The sequence below is a fragment of the Cricetulus griseus genome, chromosome 7 (assembly GCF_003668045.3).
Source record: "Cricetulus griseus strain 17A/GY chromosome 7, alternate assembly CriGri-PICRH-1.0, whole genome shotgun sequence".
Lineage (NCBI taxonomy): Eukaryota > Metazoa > Chordata > Mammalia > Rodentia > Cricetidae > Cricetulus > Cricetulus griseus.
This window is the reverse complement of record NC_048600.1, coordinates 3,339,820-3,356,912: the sequence shown is the minus strand read 5'-3', so window position 1 is coordinate 3,356,912 and position 17,093 is coordinate 3,339,820. Positions and strand designations below refer to the sequence as shown.

At 51.6% G+C, this 17,093-nt stretch overlaps 1 protein-coding gene across 2 annotated transcripts; it reads left to right on the top strand.

Moving 5' to 3' along the window:
- The first annotated feature begins 3,007 nt into the window (after nt 1–3,007).
- On the top strand, nt 3,008–17,089 carry Dgkq (diacylglycerol kinase theta). Of its 2 annotated transcripts, XM_035447746.1 has the most exons (24): nt 3,008–3,381; nt 4,713–4,787; nt 5,653–5,732; nt 7,323–7,422; nt 7,724–7,809; nt 7,883–8,008; nt 8,262–8,415; nt 8,492–8,566; nt 8,647–8,747; nt 8,943–9,172; nt 9,254–9,344; nt 9,476–9,530; nt 9,741–9,802; nt 10,102–10,252; nt 10,657–10,695; nt 11,337–11,452; nt 13,290–13,441; nt 13,654–13,802; nt 13,913–14,091; nt 14,325–14,425; nt 14,518–14,664; nt 14,764–14,875; nt 14,959–15,111; nt 15,367–17,089. In XM_035447746.1, the coding sequence occupies exons 1-24, from the start codon at nt 3,129–3,131 to the stop codon at nt 15,463–15,465; spliced, it is 2,886 nt and encodes a 961-aa protein (XP_035303637.1). In that variant the 5' UTR covers nt 3,008–3,128; the 3' UTR covers nt 15,466–17,089. The 2 variants fall into 2 exon arrangements, with proteins under 2 accessions (XP_035303637.1, XP_027281765.1); XM_027425964.2 differs by lacking the exon at nt 4,713–4,787 and having other exon boundaries at nt 3,009–3,381.
- Nucleotides 17,090–17,093: the final 4 nt, after the last annotated feature.

The following is a 17,093-nucleotide window of genomic DNA, read 5'->3' as shown; positions in this document are numbered from 1 at the left end:
GTAGGTTGAGATGTAGGCCTTGCTAGAATATACCTCATCCACTTATTCCTTATGAAGCCCAATAAAAGCTTGAGCCATATCCCCGTTTCTATTCCAAGTAAAACTGGTGTTGCCAGAGCCTGCTTGACATATCAGGACGCTCCCCTAAAGAAATGTGAGTTGTGTATCTTTCCAGATAGCTGTCTGCATGGATGCAAGCCCCATAACTAGAACCTGACTAGATTTGAAAGTGGTTGCTGGGCCAGTGGCTGGAAGTTGGAGAGAAAAGCCAAAAAGGCCATGTGCCTCAGCCTTTGGGAGAAGGCTAGTTTCATAGCACCCTGAGCTGTTGAGGGAATGGACCATCCTAGATATAGTCTGCAAAAAGACTAGCAAACAGGGGCAGAGGACCCCTAGAAACGCTACAGGTCCACAATGGTATCACACACTAAGAAGCTAATGAAGCCCCTTCCAAGGTCCCAAAAGGCTTTGGTTGCATATTCGTATATCTTTGTAAAACTCGATAAGGTGAACATAACTAATCATGATTCACAGTCCATATTATCTCCAACAGAACTCTAGTTGGTCTGCTGCTGGGAAAGTAAACAAGCTGGGACCTGGCCAAAAAGAAGTTAAGTTGAAGCCAGGCATTGGTGGTGCACGCCTTTAATCCCAGCACTCGGGAGGCAGAGGCAGGCAGATCTCTGTGAGTTTGAGGCCAGCCTGGTCTACAGAGTGAGTGCCAGGATAGGCTCCAAAGCTACACAGAGAAACCCTGTCTCGAAAAACCAAAAAAAAAAAAAAAAAAAAAAAAAGTTGCAGAGATATCAGTTGGAGCTTTGCAGAGATGACATTCTTCCAGTCACTTCTTTTCTTTACAGAGTGAGGGCCAGGCATTCTGGAGTATAAAATAGCTTCTGCCTGATTCTGGGTCTTTCTGAAAATGCTGATGGATAAGGAGGTACAGGGTCCTAACACTCAAAGTAACAGAGATTTACTATCATGGTGTGCATCAGAGGGAATTCACATTGGTCACTTCAGAAGCAGCCAATTTCCAAACCTCTCAGTTTACAAATGAAAAACTAGTGTCAATGAGAATTTCTGGAAAGACTCTGTCTGCCAAGTTTGATGGACTGATTAAAACTGAAGTGTTGTGAAGAGGCTGGAATGTCGAAGCTTCAGAGGCTCATTACCATATCTTGGGCTAGCTTTACTGCCATCATTAGCCACTTCTTGCCCACCTCTGTAGGAACTAACATCCTGTGACTGATAGGTAAAAGCGTTTTTAAATCTATTAACTTAACAGACAACTAGCTTCCACCAACCCAAAAGCCAAGAATGTCATCATATAACATCTGAAGCCTATTGAAAACTCCTCATGTTTTAAAACCACCTCTCTGATGAACCTACCAATATATCTTAAACTTTCTTGATTTATGACTTACTCTGTTCCGTAAAACTATACATCTTCATGAAATTGTTTCCATGCTGGAATATGGAATTTTGGGTAACTTAAATCTGTATTTCTGGGCCATGGTCATGCAAAATGACTCCATAATAAACTCTTCTTCCTTTTAAGAAGAGAGCTGTGGGTTTTGTGTCAAGACTGGGAAGTGTTCTCCCAACTTTACCAGCAGCCTTTTACTTGCTTGTTTATTTGTTTTATGTGTATGGGTGTTTTGCTTGCATGTATGTGTATGTGTATCGTGTATGTGCCTGGTGCCTTCTGAGACCAGAAGAGGGTGTTGCACTCCCTGGAGCTGGAGTTACAGATGGTTGTAAGCCACCATGTGGGTGCTAGGAACTGAACCCAGGTCCTCCAGAAGAGCCGCCAGTGCTATTAACTACTGAACTATTTCTCCAGCTCCTTTTTTTGGGGGGGAGGGGTTGAGGCAGGGTTTCTCTGTGGCTTTGGAGGCTGTCCTGGAACTAGCTCTTGTAGACCAGGCTGGCCTCAAACTCACAGAGATCGGCCTGCCTCTGCCTCCCGAGTGCTTGGATTGAAAGCATGCACCACCACTGTCCAGTGGCCTTTTCTTTTCCTTGATTGCTCAGCCAGCCATCTGCCCTGGTTGTTCCCCGGCATGGATGCTTTTACTGAACTCTGTTTACTGGTCCTAGCTTCTCCACAGGCCAGTGATTGCCCCTGGCCTGTTAATCGTTCAGTCTGTGGTCTGTCTTGTGTAGCATGCTTCAGGAAAACATAATCCCCAGTATCCTGGGCCTGCCCAGAGAGGGGAGTGAGTCCTGAAGCAACGGAGGATCGAGGCTCTCCCAGTTTCCCAGGGGTCTTCCCTCTGCCATTTGGCCATTCTTGAATTATCTTTTCTCCTAGGCAAGCAAAGCCCTTCAAAGTCAGGCATCCCTGTTTCGATCTCAAGAGTTTCTGGTTCATCTCCAGGCTTTTCCTCAGCAGTGGCTCTACCCTGGTGATGCTACCCTCCCCTGATAGTACTCTTGCCACTGTCTCCTTCCCTTAATCCACTGACCTCCAGGTCCCCACTGTGGTCACTGGGGACCGGGGCTAGGGGTTAGGAGCTCCTTGGACCACCATGTCAGTAGGGTCTCCCCAACTCCAAATCAGGTGGCAGGCCTCCAGAAGCAAGGCACTTGAGGACCGATGACAATGAGGGCAGAGCAACTGTAGGTCCAAAGTCACAGGCATCATCTGGACAGCACAAAACTGTGGTTACCGTGGGTGCCCTTCCCTTGCATGCAGGTCCTCAAAGACCTGCGAACACACTGAAGGAAAGTCTTGCCATGGGATAAGGGAGCTTGCGGGAGCCCCGCTGAAGTTTCCAGATAACTATGCATGTTCCCATAGATTCTCTTCTACAAAGGCCTCATATCCACTATCCTGAGACCCTGTGGAAAATCTAGTCCATTCCTTGTTTTGCTTATCTGGCCTGGAGGGCACATTGAATCCTTGTGGGCCACCTTGTCCCTCCGTCTGGTGCAAAGGCCCCGCCTTCAGCAGGGCGGCACCGCCCCTCTGGAGGCCCCAGCCAGTGTCCCTGTTCGGGCCCCGCCCACGCGAGCCTGCGCGTTTGGTAGCGCAGTCGGAAGCCGGGAGCGGACACCTCCGAGGGTCCTCTACATCGCCGATCTGGCTTTAGCGCGCAGCTGGAGCTGGGGCGGTCGGGTTGTGGATGGCGGCGGCAGCCGAGCCCGGGGCCCGGACCTGGCCGGGCAGCGGTTCCCCACGTCTCGGCAGTCCGGCTGGCAGCCCGGTACTGGGCATCTCAGGCCGCGCACGCCCGGGGTCAGGGCCAGAGCGGACCGGCAGAGCTACGGGCCCTGCAGCGCCCGGTCACAGCTTCCGCAAGGTGACACTCACCAAGCCCACCTTCTGCCATCTCTGCTCGGACTTCATCTGGGGTCTAGCCGGCTTCCTGTGCGATGGTGAGAGTCCACCCTGCGTCCTGAGGCCGCTCCCAGCCTCCTCCCTGAGGCACTGCCCTGACCTTTGAGCCCTGTCCCTCTTGGCAGTGGCCTTAGACAGTTTCTTGTTTGAAAAGGACCTCCTATGGAGGTGACGCCTACCCTAATTTAGGGGTGGGAAGGAAGGGTGTCCCGGGTCTGGCCCCTCCTGGCCTGGGATCTCAGGATTTCCTAGTGGAAGGTGGAGAGAGTCGCCATAGTGCAATGCTGTGGTTGGAATCCAACGGGGTTGCAATAGGCAAGGTGTGTGTTGAGTCAGTTGCTCGGCCTGGGCATAGAGATATAAAGGTAGGACTGAGACCTTAGGCAGTGGGAGTCCCTCTGGTGCTCTGTGTCTGGCTTCCTAAGCGACAGGGACACTAGGAGTGGGCAAACAGGCCTGGCCTGAACCATGGGTCCTGGTCATTCTTGTCCCGAGTGCAGGCTGATGCACAGAGGGACTAAATGCTGCTTTGCTCAAGCTCAACTGCTTGAAGAGCCAGGCCCAACCTTCTTTACAGATGTGGCATGTCCCGACACAGCTCCCACCCAGCTGCCAAGCCGGCTGGGCAGGGCAGAGGATGGCACCTCTTCCCCTGCTCCTCAGGTAACTCTGTGGCTGGCACTCTTTGTGTTCTTCCTCTTGTGAGGAGGCAGGCCCTGAGACCCACAGCCCAAGTCTGTGAGGGGCATCCGGGCCTTTGACAGTGTGTCCTGACCAGGGACTAAGGTGGGACCAATTAAGGAGTATCTGTCCTGCTCAGGGAGACAGGCTTGTGCTCTGGGCAGGATCACTGAGGCCATGTCTTCTGCTAGTGGGGATGTCTAGTTGTCATGGCACCTCGGGGTTACCAGTGACATAGAAGTGGTCATCTGGTCTTCTCTGTCAGATCAGAAATATTATACTGCCCTGCTTGCCCTTTTGTAACATCAGAGTCCCACCGAGATGAAGACTGTGACTTAGCTGCAAGTTTGAAGCTATACCCCAAGACCTACATGGGTGGCACAGTCACAGAAAGCAAAGCTTCCAGTCTAAGTATAATCTTGGTAGTGGAAGCAGACCTACAGGTCAGAGGCTAGACTTAGGATTTCTGTAAAACTGAGAGATAATGAAAGTAGGACTTGAAGTTTAAGGATAGACTCCAGATACCCCTTATAGATATGACCCCTGTGGAGTCAGGAAACCCAAGCAAAATCTAGAGTCTGGTCCTCAGGCAAAGGTGAAAATCCCTTATAGGCAGCATTGTGGGGAATGGGCTGGGACCCCAGCAGATGTCCTCACAAAGGTATGGGCAGAGCTCTTCTACCTGCAGGGACACGTAAGGTGTTCTGCATACAGCAGGCACTGCCTCAGCCTACAGAGGAGGCAGCAGGCAAGACAGTACAAGGTAGAGTAAATGGAGCGCCTGGGGAAGACTCCTGGTAGGTCACTACTTTCTCATCTGCTTTTCTCACCAGTTCTAGTCTCCTTCCAGTAGTTTTCTCTGGAGCATCCCATGGGAAAATTTTTGTCTCCTCCTAGGATGGAGGTCTCAGCAGGAGGGAAACAGCAGCTGGGGCCCTCTGGATAGGTTCTGGCTCCTCAGGCTGTCTTAGTGACCATGTCCCTTTGTTTCTACAGCCTCCTCCTCAGCATCCCACCTGTGGAGTCCAGCCCAGGCCCCTCACCCTCTTGTCCTCCCCTGGCTCTGATAATATCACACAGGCTCATATCCCTTCTTGTGTATCTCCAAGTTTATTTCACTGCTGAAGCTCTGTTTGTGCTGAAACCTGGAAACAAATCCCCCCTCCCCAACCAGATTCGTTTTTTAAGTCCTGAGCCCCTCCCACAACTGTTTATGTACACTCTCCCTTTGGAAACTCGTTTCTCTGCTCCTCTATTGGCCTCAGAGAAAAGGGATTCTGAGTCAGTGTGAGGGGCACAGGCCACTCCCAAGACACCACTGCACAGTCAGCTGCCACCATGGTCTCACAGTGGCATCTGGCCCTTGGGCTCTTGAGGATGGAGTTACTTCCTGCTTCCATATTGATGGAGATCACAGGAACGGCATCCCTGGCACAGGGCTAGGGTACCACACTGACTGGCTCAGCTCAAGGACTTCCTCCATCGGCTCTGGCTGACTGGCCTGTGTGTGATGGGCTCTTAGCCCTGTTGTGGAATCCTGAGGCCTTGATATGCTGACAGAGGCTGAGTCTTAGGACCTCTCACCTCCTTAGCACACATGGGGCTGACTCCCAGCTCTCTCCCTGCAGTCTGCAACTTCATGTCCCATGAGAAGTGCCTGAAGCAGGTGAAGACCCCGTGCACAAGCATCGCCCCAAGCCTAGTACGGGTGAGTGTGGGGGCAGTGCACATGGCTCTCATGGGGTTAAATGCTGACCTCCAGCTGTCCTTTGTATTGTCAATTTAGCCACATCATAGTTAGGATGCAAAGGGCAGAGTCCTGCTCACAATCAGAAGGAAGGAGCCATTGATGAGCTGAGCACCCAGAGTGGATCTCTAGGGAACTATATGGAGAAAAGTCAGTGTTAAAGGGCACATCCTTGTCTATGGAGCATTCTGAATGAGGAAGCCAAAGAAGCACAGCTCAGAGGGTGTGGCTGCAAAAGGGCCAAATGGAGGGTCCTGGAGGCTGGGTGCTTTGCTTGGACTGCATGCACTCTCCGTGCTCTGGCTGATGACACTGACCAGTTTTTTAAGTTGTTAACATTGGAAAATAGGTAAAGATCACAGGGGATCTCTGGATTGTATCTCACAAATGCACATCAGCCCTTAGAGGTTGTAAAAAACCTCAGGGCCTTGGAGTAGGTTTGGCTATCGACCTTCCTTCCCAGGGCTCTGGAGAATGTAGTGAGGCTCCTAGCAGGGCACAGAGACTTTGTGTGAGTAATGGTAGTGGTGTCAGCAGCATAACGACCCACAGTTCAAACAGGTGAGCATGGTGGACTCACTTTCGTTATCTGCGTTCACAAGGCCAGCTCACTGGCAGCTCTGCTGCTCTGAGCTTGTACTTGTTTGCACGAGCAGGCAGGCCCTGCCTCCCAGCAGTGGAGGAGAGGAGACAAGTAAATAGGGGGTGTGATGAGGCACCACAGTAAGAGAAGTTGAAGCTGACAACCAACCGTCCTTAACACTGTCATCTTTCTCTTAACATTGCTGCTTGATGGATACTTGATTACTAGGTGTGAGTACAAAAATCCAAGGATGCTGGCTGCTGTCATCTCCGGGTGCTATGCTTTCCAGAGTGGTACCCTTGTGAACATGTTGAGGCCACAGCTATTTAAAATGATCTCAATGTTTTCTTATGTTTACTTGAGAATTAAAATAAATACTAGTATATTCTCAGAGGATATAGGTATTTAAAGAGAAAATAAAAATTGTCTTCCATCCTGACCTACATACTACCTTTCTAGTGTGAAGTTCTTCTGTTCTGCTGAGTGCTCTTTAAGTCTTAGTCTGTGTTCATCGGGAAGGGGGGTTACCAGCACATGCTCACAGTCACTGTGATTGCCTCCAAGAGGGCAGATCTGGGTGGGGGGCGTTGGAAGCTCCTGAATCTAACAAGACAGGTGCCTGGTAGTTGACTGTCTTGCTGGACTATGGAGTAAGGAATGGATGTCAGGTAGATTTCCATTACCTATGCTTACAGTACTACATGTGTGAAGTTACAGAGTCCCTTCTCTGCTCACCTGTCCCACAGTCAGCCAGTCTAGCCCTAGTCCAGGTCTCATGGTAGAATAGCTGGATGGCACTCTCAAGCAGGACCTGAGCTACAGATCTGTGAAGGTGAAGGAGGAAAAGAGATGATCCCCTCTGTTCAAGTACTTACCAGCAGGTGATGCTGGGACACTTCACAGGGCTACCAGAGATAAAGGTAAAGAACCAGGCAGGCCCAAATCTGAGGATTGCTCTGCCCCTATAGGTCCCTGTAGCCCACTGCTTTGGCTCCCTGGGGCTCTACAAGCGCAAGTTCTGTGTGGTCTGCCGCAAAAGCCTGGAGGTACCTGCGCTCCGCTGTGAAGGTACCATTGGGCCTGAGGTCCCTTTTGGAAATGAGCCAATTGCTCAAGGGGGCCTGGTCTCTGCTGCCCCAAGTAGCCCAGTTCTCCTTTACCTGTGGTTTGTCAAGTACATGGGTAGTAGTCTCACTCAGGCTAATCTTGGGGACTCCAACAGTAGGAGCCTACCAAGAAAGAAGCAATCAATCTAAAAGAAGCTGGCTTAGAGTGGCAGGGGTTGGGGTTGGAGCCAGCCCAAGCTAAGAGGTCAGTGAGGAGAGGGCAGGGGTATGGCAAGAAGCCCCTAACCTTGCCTGCCCCCCAGTGTGTGAGCTGCACGTTCACCCCGACTGTGTGCCCTTCGCCTGCAGCGACTGTCGTCAGTGCCACCAGGATGGACAGCAGGATTATGTGAGTGTACAAGTACGGGGGTAGGTTTGGTAGGGGTAGGCTGGCTAAACTTCTGACTGCCCCCCATTCCCAGGACACATATCACCACCACTGGCGGGAGGGGAACCTGCCTTCTGGTGCACGGTGTGAGGTCTGTAGGAAGACTTGTGGTTCCTCAGATGTGCTGGCTGGTGTGCGCTGCGAGTGGTGTGGTGTACAGGTGGGCATGGGAATGGGATGAATGGGGCCTTGGGTGTGGAACAAAAAAGCTGAAGCCATCAGGCAGGGGTGGGCTGTATGACAAGATATATGATGGCGGGGAGTTCCTTTCTTTCAAATGGTCTACATCCTATTGTTTTCTGGGTTATGGAGTAGCACCTCTGGTTTTGTGCACCATCTAGATAGGTGCTTAGCCTGGTAGATAGGGCCAGCTTTCTGTCCAGAGTGCCATATTTATATCTTTATCCTACCAGGCCCACTCAGTGTGCTCCACAGCACTCCCGCCTGAGTGTACATTTGGGCGCCTACGCTCCATGGTACTGCCTCCTTCATGTGTGCGCCTGTTGTCCCGAAACTTCAGCAAGATGCACTGTTTCCGCATCCCTGAGACCATTGCCCTGGAGCTTGGTGAGGCAGAGCGGTGGGACTGGGGTGAACCCTGGCTAGGCCAGGACTGAGTACAAGGGCTTTGTCTATCCTGCAGGTGATGGAGACGATGGCCTAGATGGAAGTGCTGCCACAGGCCTAGGCAGAGAGGTGCTGACAGCTACAGAATCCAGTAAGTATCCCGCTTAGCTGTCACTCTGTCCCGCCTAGTTCCGGTCCCCCAAGATTCTCAGCTGCTCCCCTCTGGCCTAGCCAAACAGACCCTGAAGATCTTTGATGGCAACGACTCCATGAGGAAAAATCAGTTTCGCCTGGTTACAGTTTCCCGCCTGGCTCGGAATGAAGAAGTGATGGTAAGAGTAAGCCCGTGCACAGAAGTATGATACACACCATTATACCTGGAACCCTCTGCTTACCTGGCCCTTCATATCTGTCCCCTTCTCAGCTGGCTTCCCCATCCCTGCCTCCGCACCTGTTCCCTTAACCTGGCCCTCCATACCAGGTCCTCTGTTCACCTGGCCCCACGTACTTGGCTCTACCCTCTGCAGGAGGCAGCACTTCGGGCCTACTATATCAACGAGGACCCTAGGGACTTCCAGCTGCAGGCGCTGCCCCTGACCATACTGTCTGGCAATGCCCAGGCCCTGGGGAAGGCTGGGACCATGGAGGAAGAGGCTAGCAAAGGTTCTGGGCCCCGAGATTCCATGCCTGAGGCCTGGGTCATCAGGTCTTTGCCTCGTGCCCAGGAGATCCTGAAGATCTACCCTGGCTGGCTCAAGTAAGACTCAAAGCACAGGGTCTGATGAGGGAGGATTAGGGTGAAGACCCAAAGCCCAAACTTTGAGCCTGTCCCCCACAGGGTGGGTGTGGCCTATGTGTCCATCCGTGTGAACTCACAGAGTACAGCACAGTCAGTGGTTCAAGAGGTTCTTCCACTGCTTGGTCGACAGGTATGTACACTGTCTATTCCCACCCAACTCTGGCGTCACCTGCCCAATGGCCAGGCTACTACTGTTCCTCTGAATGTCCTGTGGATATGGGGGTTCTGTCCTAGGCCTAATGTTTTGCCCATGCTGTATAGGTTGAGGATCAGGAGAGATTCCAGCTGATTGAGGTGCTCATGAGCAGCAGACAAGGTAAGTGGGCTGCATTTTTCAGATCCTTTTATGTAGTAGGTTTGGGTCTGCTGCTCTAGGAGGCCTACTAGGACATTGGGGTTAGACCATGCCCTTTTAAAATCAGTGCCACCTAGATTCACTTGTATCCCCACATGCCCCAGAGGCTCAGAGCAGCTCTTTGTGGAAGGGAGTAACCCATGCTGACATCTGTGTCATTCAATCCTACAGTCCAAAGGACAGTGCTGATAGATGAGGAACTTCTGCTAGACCGACTTTGGGACATCCGACAGGTCAGTGGGTATAGATAACACTTCTGGGAAACTTCCAGTCCTTAGCCATGGCCTATAGGAGAATGCCACCAAGGTTGTCCACTCACCTGCCAAATCCAGAGGGACATTTATTTCTTCTTAGATTCTATATCCTCCCCAATCATCAGCTGATATCCCTGGCTGGCATGTCACCTATGTCTAGCTGGGAGGCCTTGAGTCTCAAGAGTATCCAAGTTAGTTCCCTCAAGAGCTAAGTGGGGTGATGGAGAAGTGTTGCTGGCACTGCTGCCCAGCATTGCCCATTCCTGTTCTTCCTATAGACTTCTGTGCGCCAGGTGAGCCAGACGCGGTTCTACGTGGCTGAGAGCAGGGCCATGGCCACACATGTCTCCCTGTTCGTGGGTGGCCTGCCACCTGGCTTGTCCCCCCAGGATTACAGCAACCTGCTGCATGAGGCCATGGCCACCAAAGGTGTGACCTTGGGCTATCCAGGGCTCTGGCTGGGAGAGGGTCCTGACTGGGCAGTGGGGCTATGGTGCCAAACCTAAGTTCTCTTGCTTCTTCATGCACCGTCTGAAGCCCATGCTCAGTTCCCACCCCAGGCCAGCCAATATGGCCCTCACTGAGAGGCTTCTGGTTTCCCAAAGTATTTATTTAGTCTATGCTTCTAAGTCCCTGTACATTCAGGAGTCAGGGATCTTGTTTGGGAATAGGGCATGGGCAATTCCCAGAGGGGTGACCCTAATGGATGGGGCAGGGCTACTTGGGTGGGCTGTACTCTGAATGTAGATGCCCTTAGAAGGGAGGCTGGTCCCAGATGGGGAGGTCAGGTACAGGCTTCACTATGCCACTCTGACTGCAAACTGTCTATGCAGCTGCTGTGGTGTCTGTGAGTCACGTCTACTCCTCACAAGGTGAGCTGATGTCTGGTGTGGGGTGGGGTGGAAAAGCCTTCCTTTACTCCCTTCTCTAGAGCCACATGCCTGGAATCATCCCTTGGTTTTGTTTCCTGGTTCACATCAATTACAATATGGCTGAGATTAGCTGTTTTCCCCAATCTTTGTCCTTTCTGGGCCAGCATTCTTTACTGGGGAAGAAAGGTTTCAGATGCACTGCCATCCTTGGCATGTGAACCCAGGATACTCAGAGATCGTGCCATGCTCATGGTACTAGGTTTGGGTGTGTGGTTGGTCAGGGAGATGAGCCTCTTTACCCACTGCTGGGTCCTGAATTCAGCCTGCCTTCTGTGGGAAGAGTGTATGCTACCTATAGTCAGCTGACATGAGCTGGCCGTGGTCAGAGATGAGGCTGGAACTGGCAGCTGAGGCTCTGCCTGGGTGCCTGGTTGGCATGGTACACAGGAGAGATTTTGTGGGTGTGACATCCTGGGGGTGGATTTCATAGGATAGACCCCGTCCTGAATACCATTTCGGTAAGATGGACAATACACCCTTCCTTGGACACCTGGGGGCAGCATACACAGGATTCCTCACTGAGTACCTTGTAGATGAGGTGCACAGGACACTCACCCTGAGCTTTGGCCCACATGTGGCAGGTGCAGTAATTCTGGATGTCACCTGCTTCTCGGAGGCTGAGCGGCTGTACATGCTGGCCAGGGACACAGCAGTGCATGGCCGGCCACTGACTGCACTAGTGCTTCCAGAAGTGCTGGTAAGTTGCTAGAAAGAACTCTGTGACCTGCTTAATGCCCCAGGACCATGTTCTCATTGCCAGGTTGCTGATATGTGCCACACTGACCTACCTTATAGCAGCCCAAAAGGGACAAGGTTGACCAATTTACATCAGAGGGTCAGAGGTCAGAGAGTCAGGGCTTGTCCAAGGTTTCTGAATGATTGTTACATGATGCTTAGGACCAAGGCTGATGGGCTGGAGAGTTGGCTCAGAGGTTTAGAACTATCAGAGATCCTGAGTTTAATTCCCAGCAACCACATGGTGTCTTACAACCATCTATAATAAGATCTGGTGTCCTCTTCTGGTGTGCAGGCAGAACACTGTGAACATAATAAATAAATGAGTTTTTGTTTTGTTTTGTTTTTCGAGACAGGGTTTCTCTGTGGCTTTGGAGGCTGTCCTGGAACTAGCTCTTATAGACCAGGCTGGCCTCGAACTCACAGAGATCTGCCTGCCTCTGCTTCCCGAGTGCTGGGATTAAAGGCATGTGCCACCACCTCCTGGTTATAAATAAATCTTAAAAAAAAGAAAAGAAAAAAGGACCAAGGCTGGTTTCACATTAGGAGTGGTGAACTTCTAACTTATTCTAACAGCTCCACCCCCACTTAAGGCCAGTGTGTGTTGTAACCGTGTACCTACATCCTGCCAGGCCCTGTTCTTGGAGTATGATGCTGACCCCAACATTTAGTCAGGTGGCCCTGTGCCTAGGATTATTTCTGGCCAGTAGGTGGAGCTCCCTGGCTACAGATACCACTCTTAAGACCTGGTTATAGCTGAGAAGAGGTGTATCCAGAGGGCAACAGAGGGCAGAGGAGTTTCATATGAGGAGTGCCAGAAGGAGTTATGCCTGGGCCCCACAAAGTACTCGCAGGTGTTCATAGTCTCCTTGTACCCTGAACCCTGATCTTGACTTCAGACTCCAGTTTAGGAGGAACAGATTTCAATTGGAATGAGTTCAGGAGACTGACAGGCTCAGGCAGTGCCTATTGGTCCCTCCTGCCCACTGGTCCTGCTCTGGAAGTAGCTGTTACCAATGCTTCAGGATAGAAGGTTCCCAGGGTGTTTTACCAGGCACTGTCCTCACTGACTTTGTGGCAGAAGCATGAGGCCATACTTAGTTTCTGTCTTGTCAGCTGCCTGTCCTGGGGCAGGTGAGGAAGTGTTGAGTGCAGGCAGTCCTGCCCAACCAGTGGGTACCCCATCTCGTGTCCCCTTGTCAGGCATAATGCAGCCCCGTGTTGCCGCCCACCCTGTGTCTGTACCTGGTTTGTGTGTCTGTTACCCAATGCCACTGTAGGGAACTGAACAGCCTACTGTGTCTAGGGACTATCTCTTGGCATTATGTGTGGGAAGATTGATTTTGTCCCCATGACCAGCATGTGGTTACCCCTGTAAACTGAGCCCTTTGGCTGCCATGTGGCAGGTGGGACCTGGAAGCTGCAGACTTCCAAAGGGTATATTGGTAGCTTTGCAAGGTCCACGCCTCACTCCAGCTGGCTGGTGGTGACAGGTAGGATCTATGGATTTCCAACATGGCTTGTGACTTCATGGTTAACAGGGTAGGAATAGTTCCTTGACATGTGTCATAGTGGATATGTCCCTGGCATTTGTCCTTAAAGCTCCAAGCAGCTACGGTGGTGCTGTCAAGGGAAAAGATATTCTAAGAGGTCAGTAATGAGTTGGAGATAAGTGCATGGTCTGCTCAGCTTCACAAAGGACTATGGCTTGGTAGGATTGGAATCTGAGGCTGGACATTGCTTGGCAGTTCCTATGTGGGACCTTGATCTCAACATAATCCAGTCCCTCCATTTCTCAGCACACGAAGCTGCCTCCTGACTGCTGCCCCCTCCTCGTGTTTGTGAACCCAAAGAGTGGGGGCCTCAAGGGCCGAGAACTGCTCTGCAGTTTCCGCAAGCTACTGAATCCACATCAGGTTTTTGAACTGACCAACGGGGGCCCTCTTCCTGGGTGAGTCTGGAGTTTTCTGGCTTGTGGAAAGAGCAACCCCCACCTATCTCTAGCTAGTAGGAACTCCAAATGGGACTGCTGGAATCATTAAATCCTCTATGTGGCCAGAGATGGACATCTGAAAAGAAAAGGGCTGCCCAGGGCAAGAATGAGCGGCCAACAACTGGCCTGGGCAGCCAGGAGGTAGTGGCAGAACAATGTCTCGCACACAGGTTCCACCTTTTCTCTCAGGTGCCCTGTTTTCGGGTACTGGTGTGTGGTGGAGATGGCACCGTGGGCTGGGTGCTCGCTGCCCTGGAGGAGACAAGGCGCCATCTGGCCTGCCCAGAGCCATCTGTGGCCATCCTGCCCCTGGGTACAGGTGGGCTTAGCCATCAACTTGAAGGATGGGGTCTCAGGGCTGTCCCTACTATGGGTTTTGCTAGAGATTTATGGTGGTATATGGATTATGCTGTCTTTCCTGTTTCCTAGGGAATGACCTTGGCCGGGTCCTCCGTTGGGGGGCAGGCTATAGTGGTGAGGACCCATTCTCTGTGCTGGTGTCTGTGGATGAGGCTGATGCTGTACTCATGGATCGATGGACAATCCTGCTGGATGCTCATGAGACTGATAGTATGGAGAACAGTGTGGTAGACACGGAGCCCCCCAAGGTACAGTGTGGCACCTGCTAGGGTCTTACATTTGACTCCCCCTTTGCTGATGTCTATCTTTCCTCCTGAGGCAGAGCTGGAGCTTGCTGACTCAAGCCTGTGGGGTTCTGCCTTCTCTAGGGGTGCTGTGACACTTAGGCAGAGGGATTACTAGGAAAGGGTATTGGTGACAACAGTTAGGGATGGCTGGCACTCAGGAGTGGCTGCCAGCGTCCTGGTTATGCTGTCTCCAGATTGTTCAGATGAATAACTACTGCGGCATTGGTATCGACGCGGAGCTCAGCCTAGATTTCCACCAGGCACGTGAGGAGGAGCCGGGCAAATTCACAAGCAGGTATTCATAGGGCAGGGCTGGGGGACCGGGTCACATACAGCAGCCAGCAGCTTTTACCTGGTAATGCAAGGTGCCTACCTCCCCTGCGGCAGGTTTCACAACAAGGGTGTGTATGTGCGTGTCGGGCTGCAGAAGATCAGCCACTCTCGAAGCCTACACAAGGAGATCCGGCTGCAGGTGGAGCAGCAGGAGGTGGAGCTACCCAGCATTGAGGGTCTCATCTTTATCAACATCCCCAGGTGCTGGGGCTGGGCTCTCAGAGACTCTGCAGTTTGGGCCAGGTGCTAGGTCTGTGTCTGGTCTGTGCTTAACTTTGTATTTTCATCTTTTGGGGGCAGCTGGGGCTCAGGGGCTGACCTGTGGGGCTCTGACAGCGACTCAAGGTTTGAGAAGCCACGCATAGACGACGGGCTGTTGGAGGTGGTGGGTGTAACGGGTGTCGTGCACATGGTGAGCACTCACTGGCAGGCTGGTGGGCAGGCCCTGTGGTACCCTTGGGCCCTACTAGCTAGCTCAACTTTTGTCTTGCTCAGGGCCAGGTCCAGGGTGGGCTGCGCTCTGGAATCCGCATTGCCCAGGGCTCCTACTTCCGTGTGACACTCCTGAAGGCTACTCCAGTACAAGTGGATGGTGAGCCCTGGGTTCAGGCCCCAGGGCACATGATCATCTCTGCTACTGCCCCTAAGGTATGTGGGCAAGGCTGCTGGTAAGATGGATGAGGGTTAGGACCACATAGGTTGATGCTATATAGTAGCCAAGGCCAGGTGGGTCTAAGCTTTGGCCTTCTGGGACTCCAGGTGTCATGAGGCCCTGGTGAAAGCAGCCAACTCTTTGAAGCCATTGCCCTTCTTTTGTGGAGTAGAGCCAAGAATTCAGTGGCTCAGAGCTATCACTTGTAATGTTACTCTGGCCCTCTGCCCCTCCCTCCTGCCTTGGGACAGGTCCACATGCTGAGGAAGGCCAAGCAGAAGCCCAGGAAGGCTGTCAACATCAGGGATACCCGAGTGGACACCTTGCCTGTTCCTGAGAGCAGCCCTTAATGGAAAGAACAGTCAAGATGAAGGATCTCAACCACCCAGCCTTCATCATCTTTGGTTCTGTTCCAAGTCACACATTGGCTGGCCAACAGATGGACTTAGCTATACCACTGACCATAGCACCTTCATGGGTCTTGGGATGTTGCCATCCCTCATCCTTATCTAATGTCATGTGCAAATTTAGGGGCAGGTAGGTAATGACCATTGTTAATTCAGCCACAGTACTGATCTATATGACATGGGCATGAGGCTCTGGATAGCCTGTCTTCCGTCCTTATGGGGTAAGTGGAGCTGGTCCTGTTAGTCACACTCTTCCTTTGAAACCTCAGAGCCCTTGGGCCCAACACTTCCTGATGCAGGCCATCCAGGTTGGCCCTCTGATCTTATTTTGTGTTCTTTCAAAGCAGCTAGCCCTGTTAGACCCTGGCCTAGCAGATACAGAATGCTGCTTGTTCCTCCTGCCCCCATTGGGTGAGTGTAGCATCCTCAAGTCCCCTGGGATTGTCATGAGACAGCTTTTTGGGCTGAAGATATTAGTTGCAAGGTCTTATCCAGCTGGTGTCCCTGAGCTGAAAATCTGTACATAAGGAGGGGAATCTTCGTCTACCTTGAGGCTAGTTAAGTTTAGGTGTCACCCACGTCACAGCTGGAACCAGGCCCTCAGTGTCTCTTCTCAGCCCTGGAGTGGGCACCTAATGCCCAGAAGAGATCAGAATAGGGCCAGGTGGTACCTGGTTGAGGAATGTGTAAATAACATCTGTTATTGTGGAGTGGCTAAAACTCCCTTAGACTCAACTTATAGCACTTTATATACATGCTGTTTGCCAGCCTGCAGCCCTCCCTGTGGATGCAGAGCTTCTACTCTGGCTCCTATATAAACCAAGGCAGCTCTGATGGTCAGGCCTTGTTGGGGCATCAGGATCACAGAATGAGACAAAGCTGTCTTTTCCATGCACCCAAGATTTCATCACACCTCAGACCCCTGAGGAATATAGCCAAAAACAAGCTGTCTAGCCAAGCCTGGTGGTGCATGCCTGTAATTCATTTCTTGGGGGCTAAAGTAAGAGAACAGCAAGTTCAAGACCTGACTGGGCTACAGAGCTAAAGCCCTTCTGGAAAAGTAAAAAGACGGAGAAAAGAGGCCCAGCCCTGGATGGGGGAGGACCTCTGTGCAAAGTGTCCTGTGACCCTTATTCCCACAAACAAGTAAATAGGCCTTGGTCCTTCTGTTTGTTATCACCAGGCTTGTGCCACTCTCAGAGTGGCTATGGTGTGACCCAGGGGTCTACCTGGCTGGCAGCTTCATAGGGACCATTGTGCCACCCCTTCACCTGCTTCTGCCAAAAGTGCATACAAGCGCATCAGATAGCCATTGGTGTTCTCAGTATAGATGTTCCTCGTGTTTACATCATTTTCTATGTTCAAAGAAATTGTGATGTAGTTTTTCACTTTTATTTCAATCTGTAGGAACTGTTTGTAAATTATGGTCAGTGTAGCATGCTCTCTGTATTTAAGTGAGACTGTCCCTTTGTGGAGTGTGTCCTGTCTCTGTGTGTAATTTATCACTACCTGAATGTGATCTAACTTATATCTGGGCCAAATACATTGTGAGCTTTGCTGTCCTGTAGCTG

Bases quoted from the DNA above. Each gene is read 5' to 3' on its own strand.
- Dgkq (XM_035447746.1), top strand. From the start codon at position 3,129: ATGGCGGCGGCAGCCGAGCCCGGGGCCCGGACCTGGCCGGGCAGCGGT. The intron at 10,696-11,336 runs GTGAGCTGATGT...CACATGTGGCAG, and splicing joins TCACGTCTACTCCTCACAAG to GTGCAGTAATTCTGGATGTC. The intron at 13,442-13,653 runs GTGAGTCTGGAG...TCTCGCACACAG, and splicing joins AACGGGGGCCCTCTTCCTGG to GTTCCACCTTTTCTCTCAGG.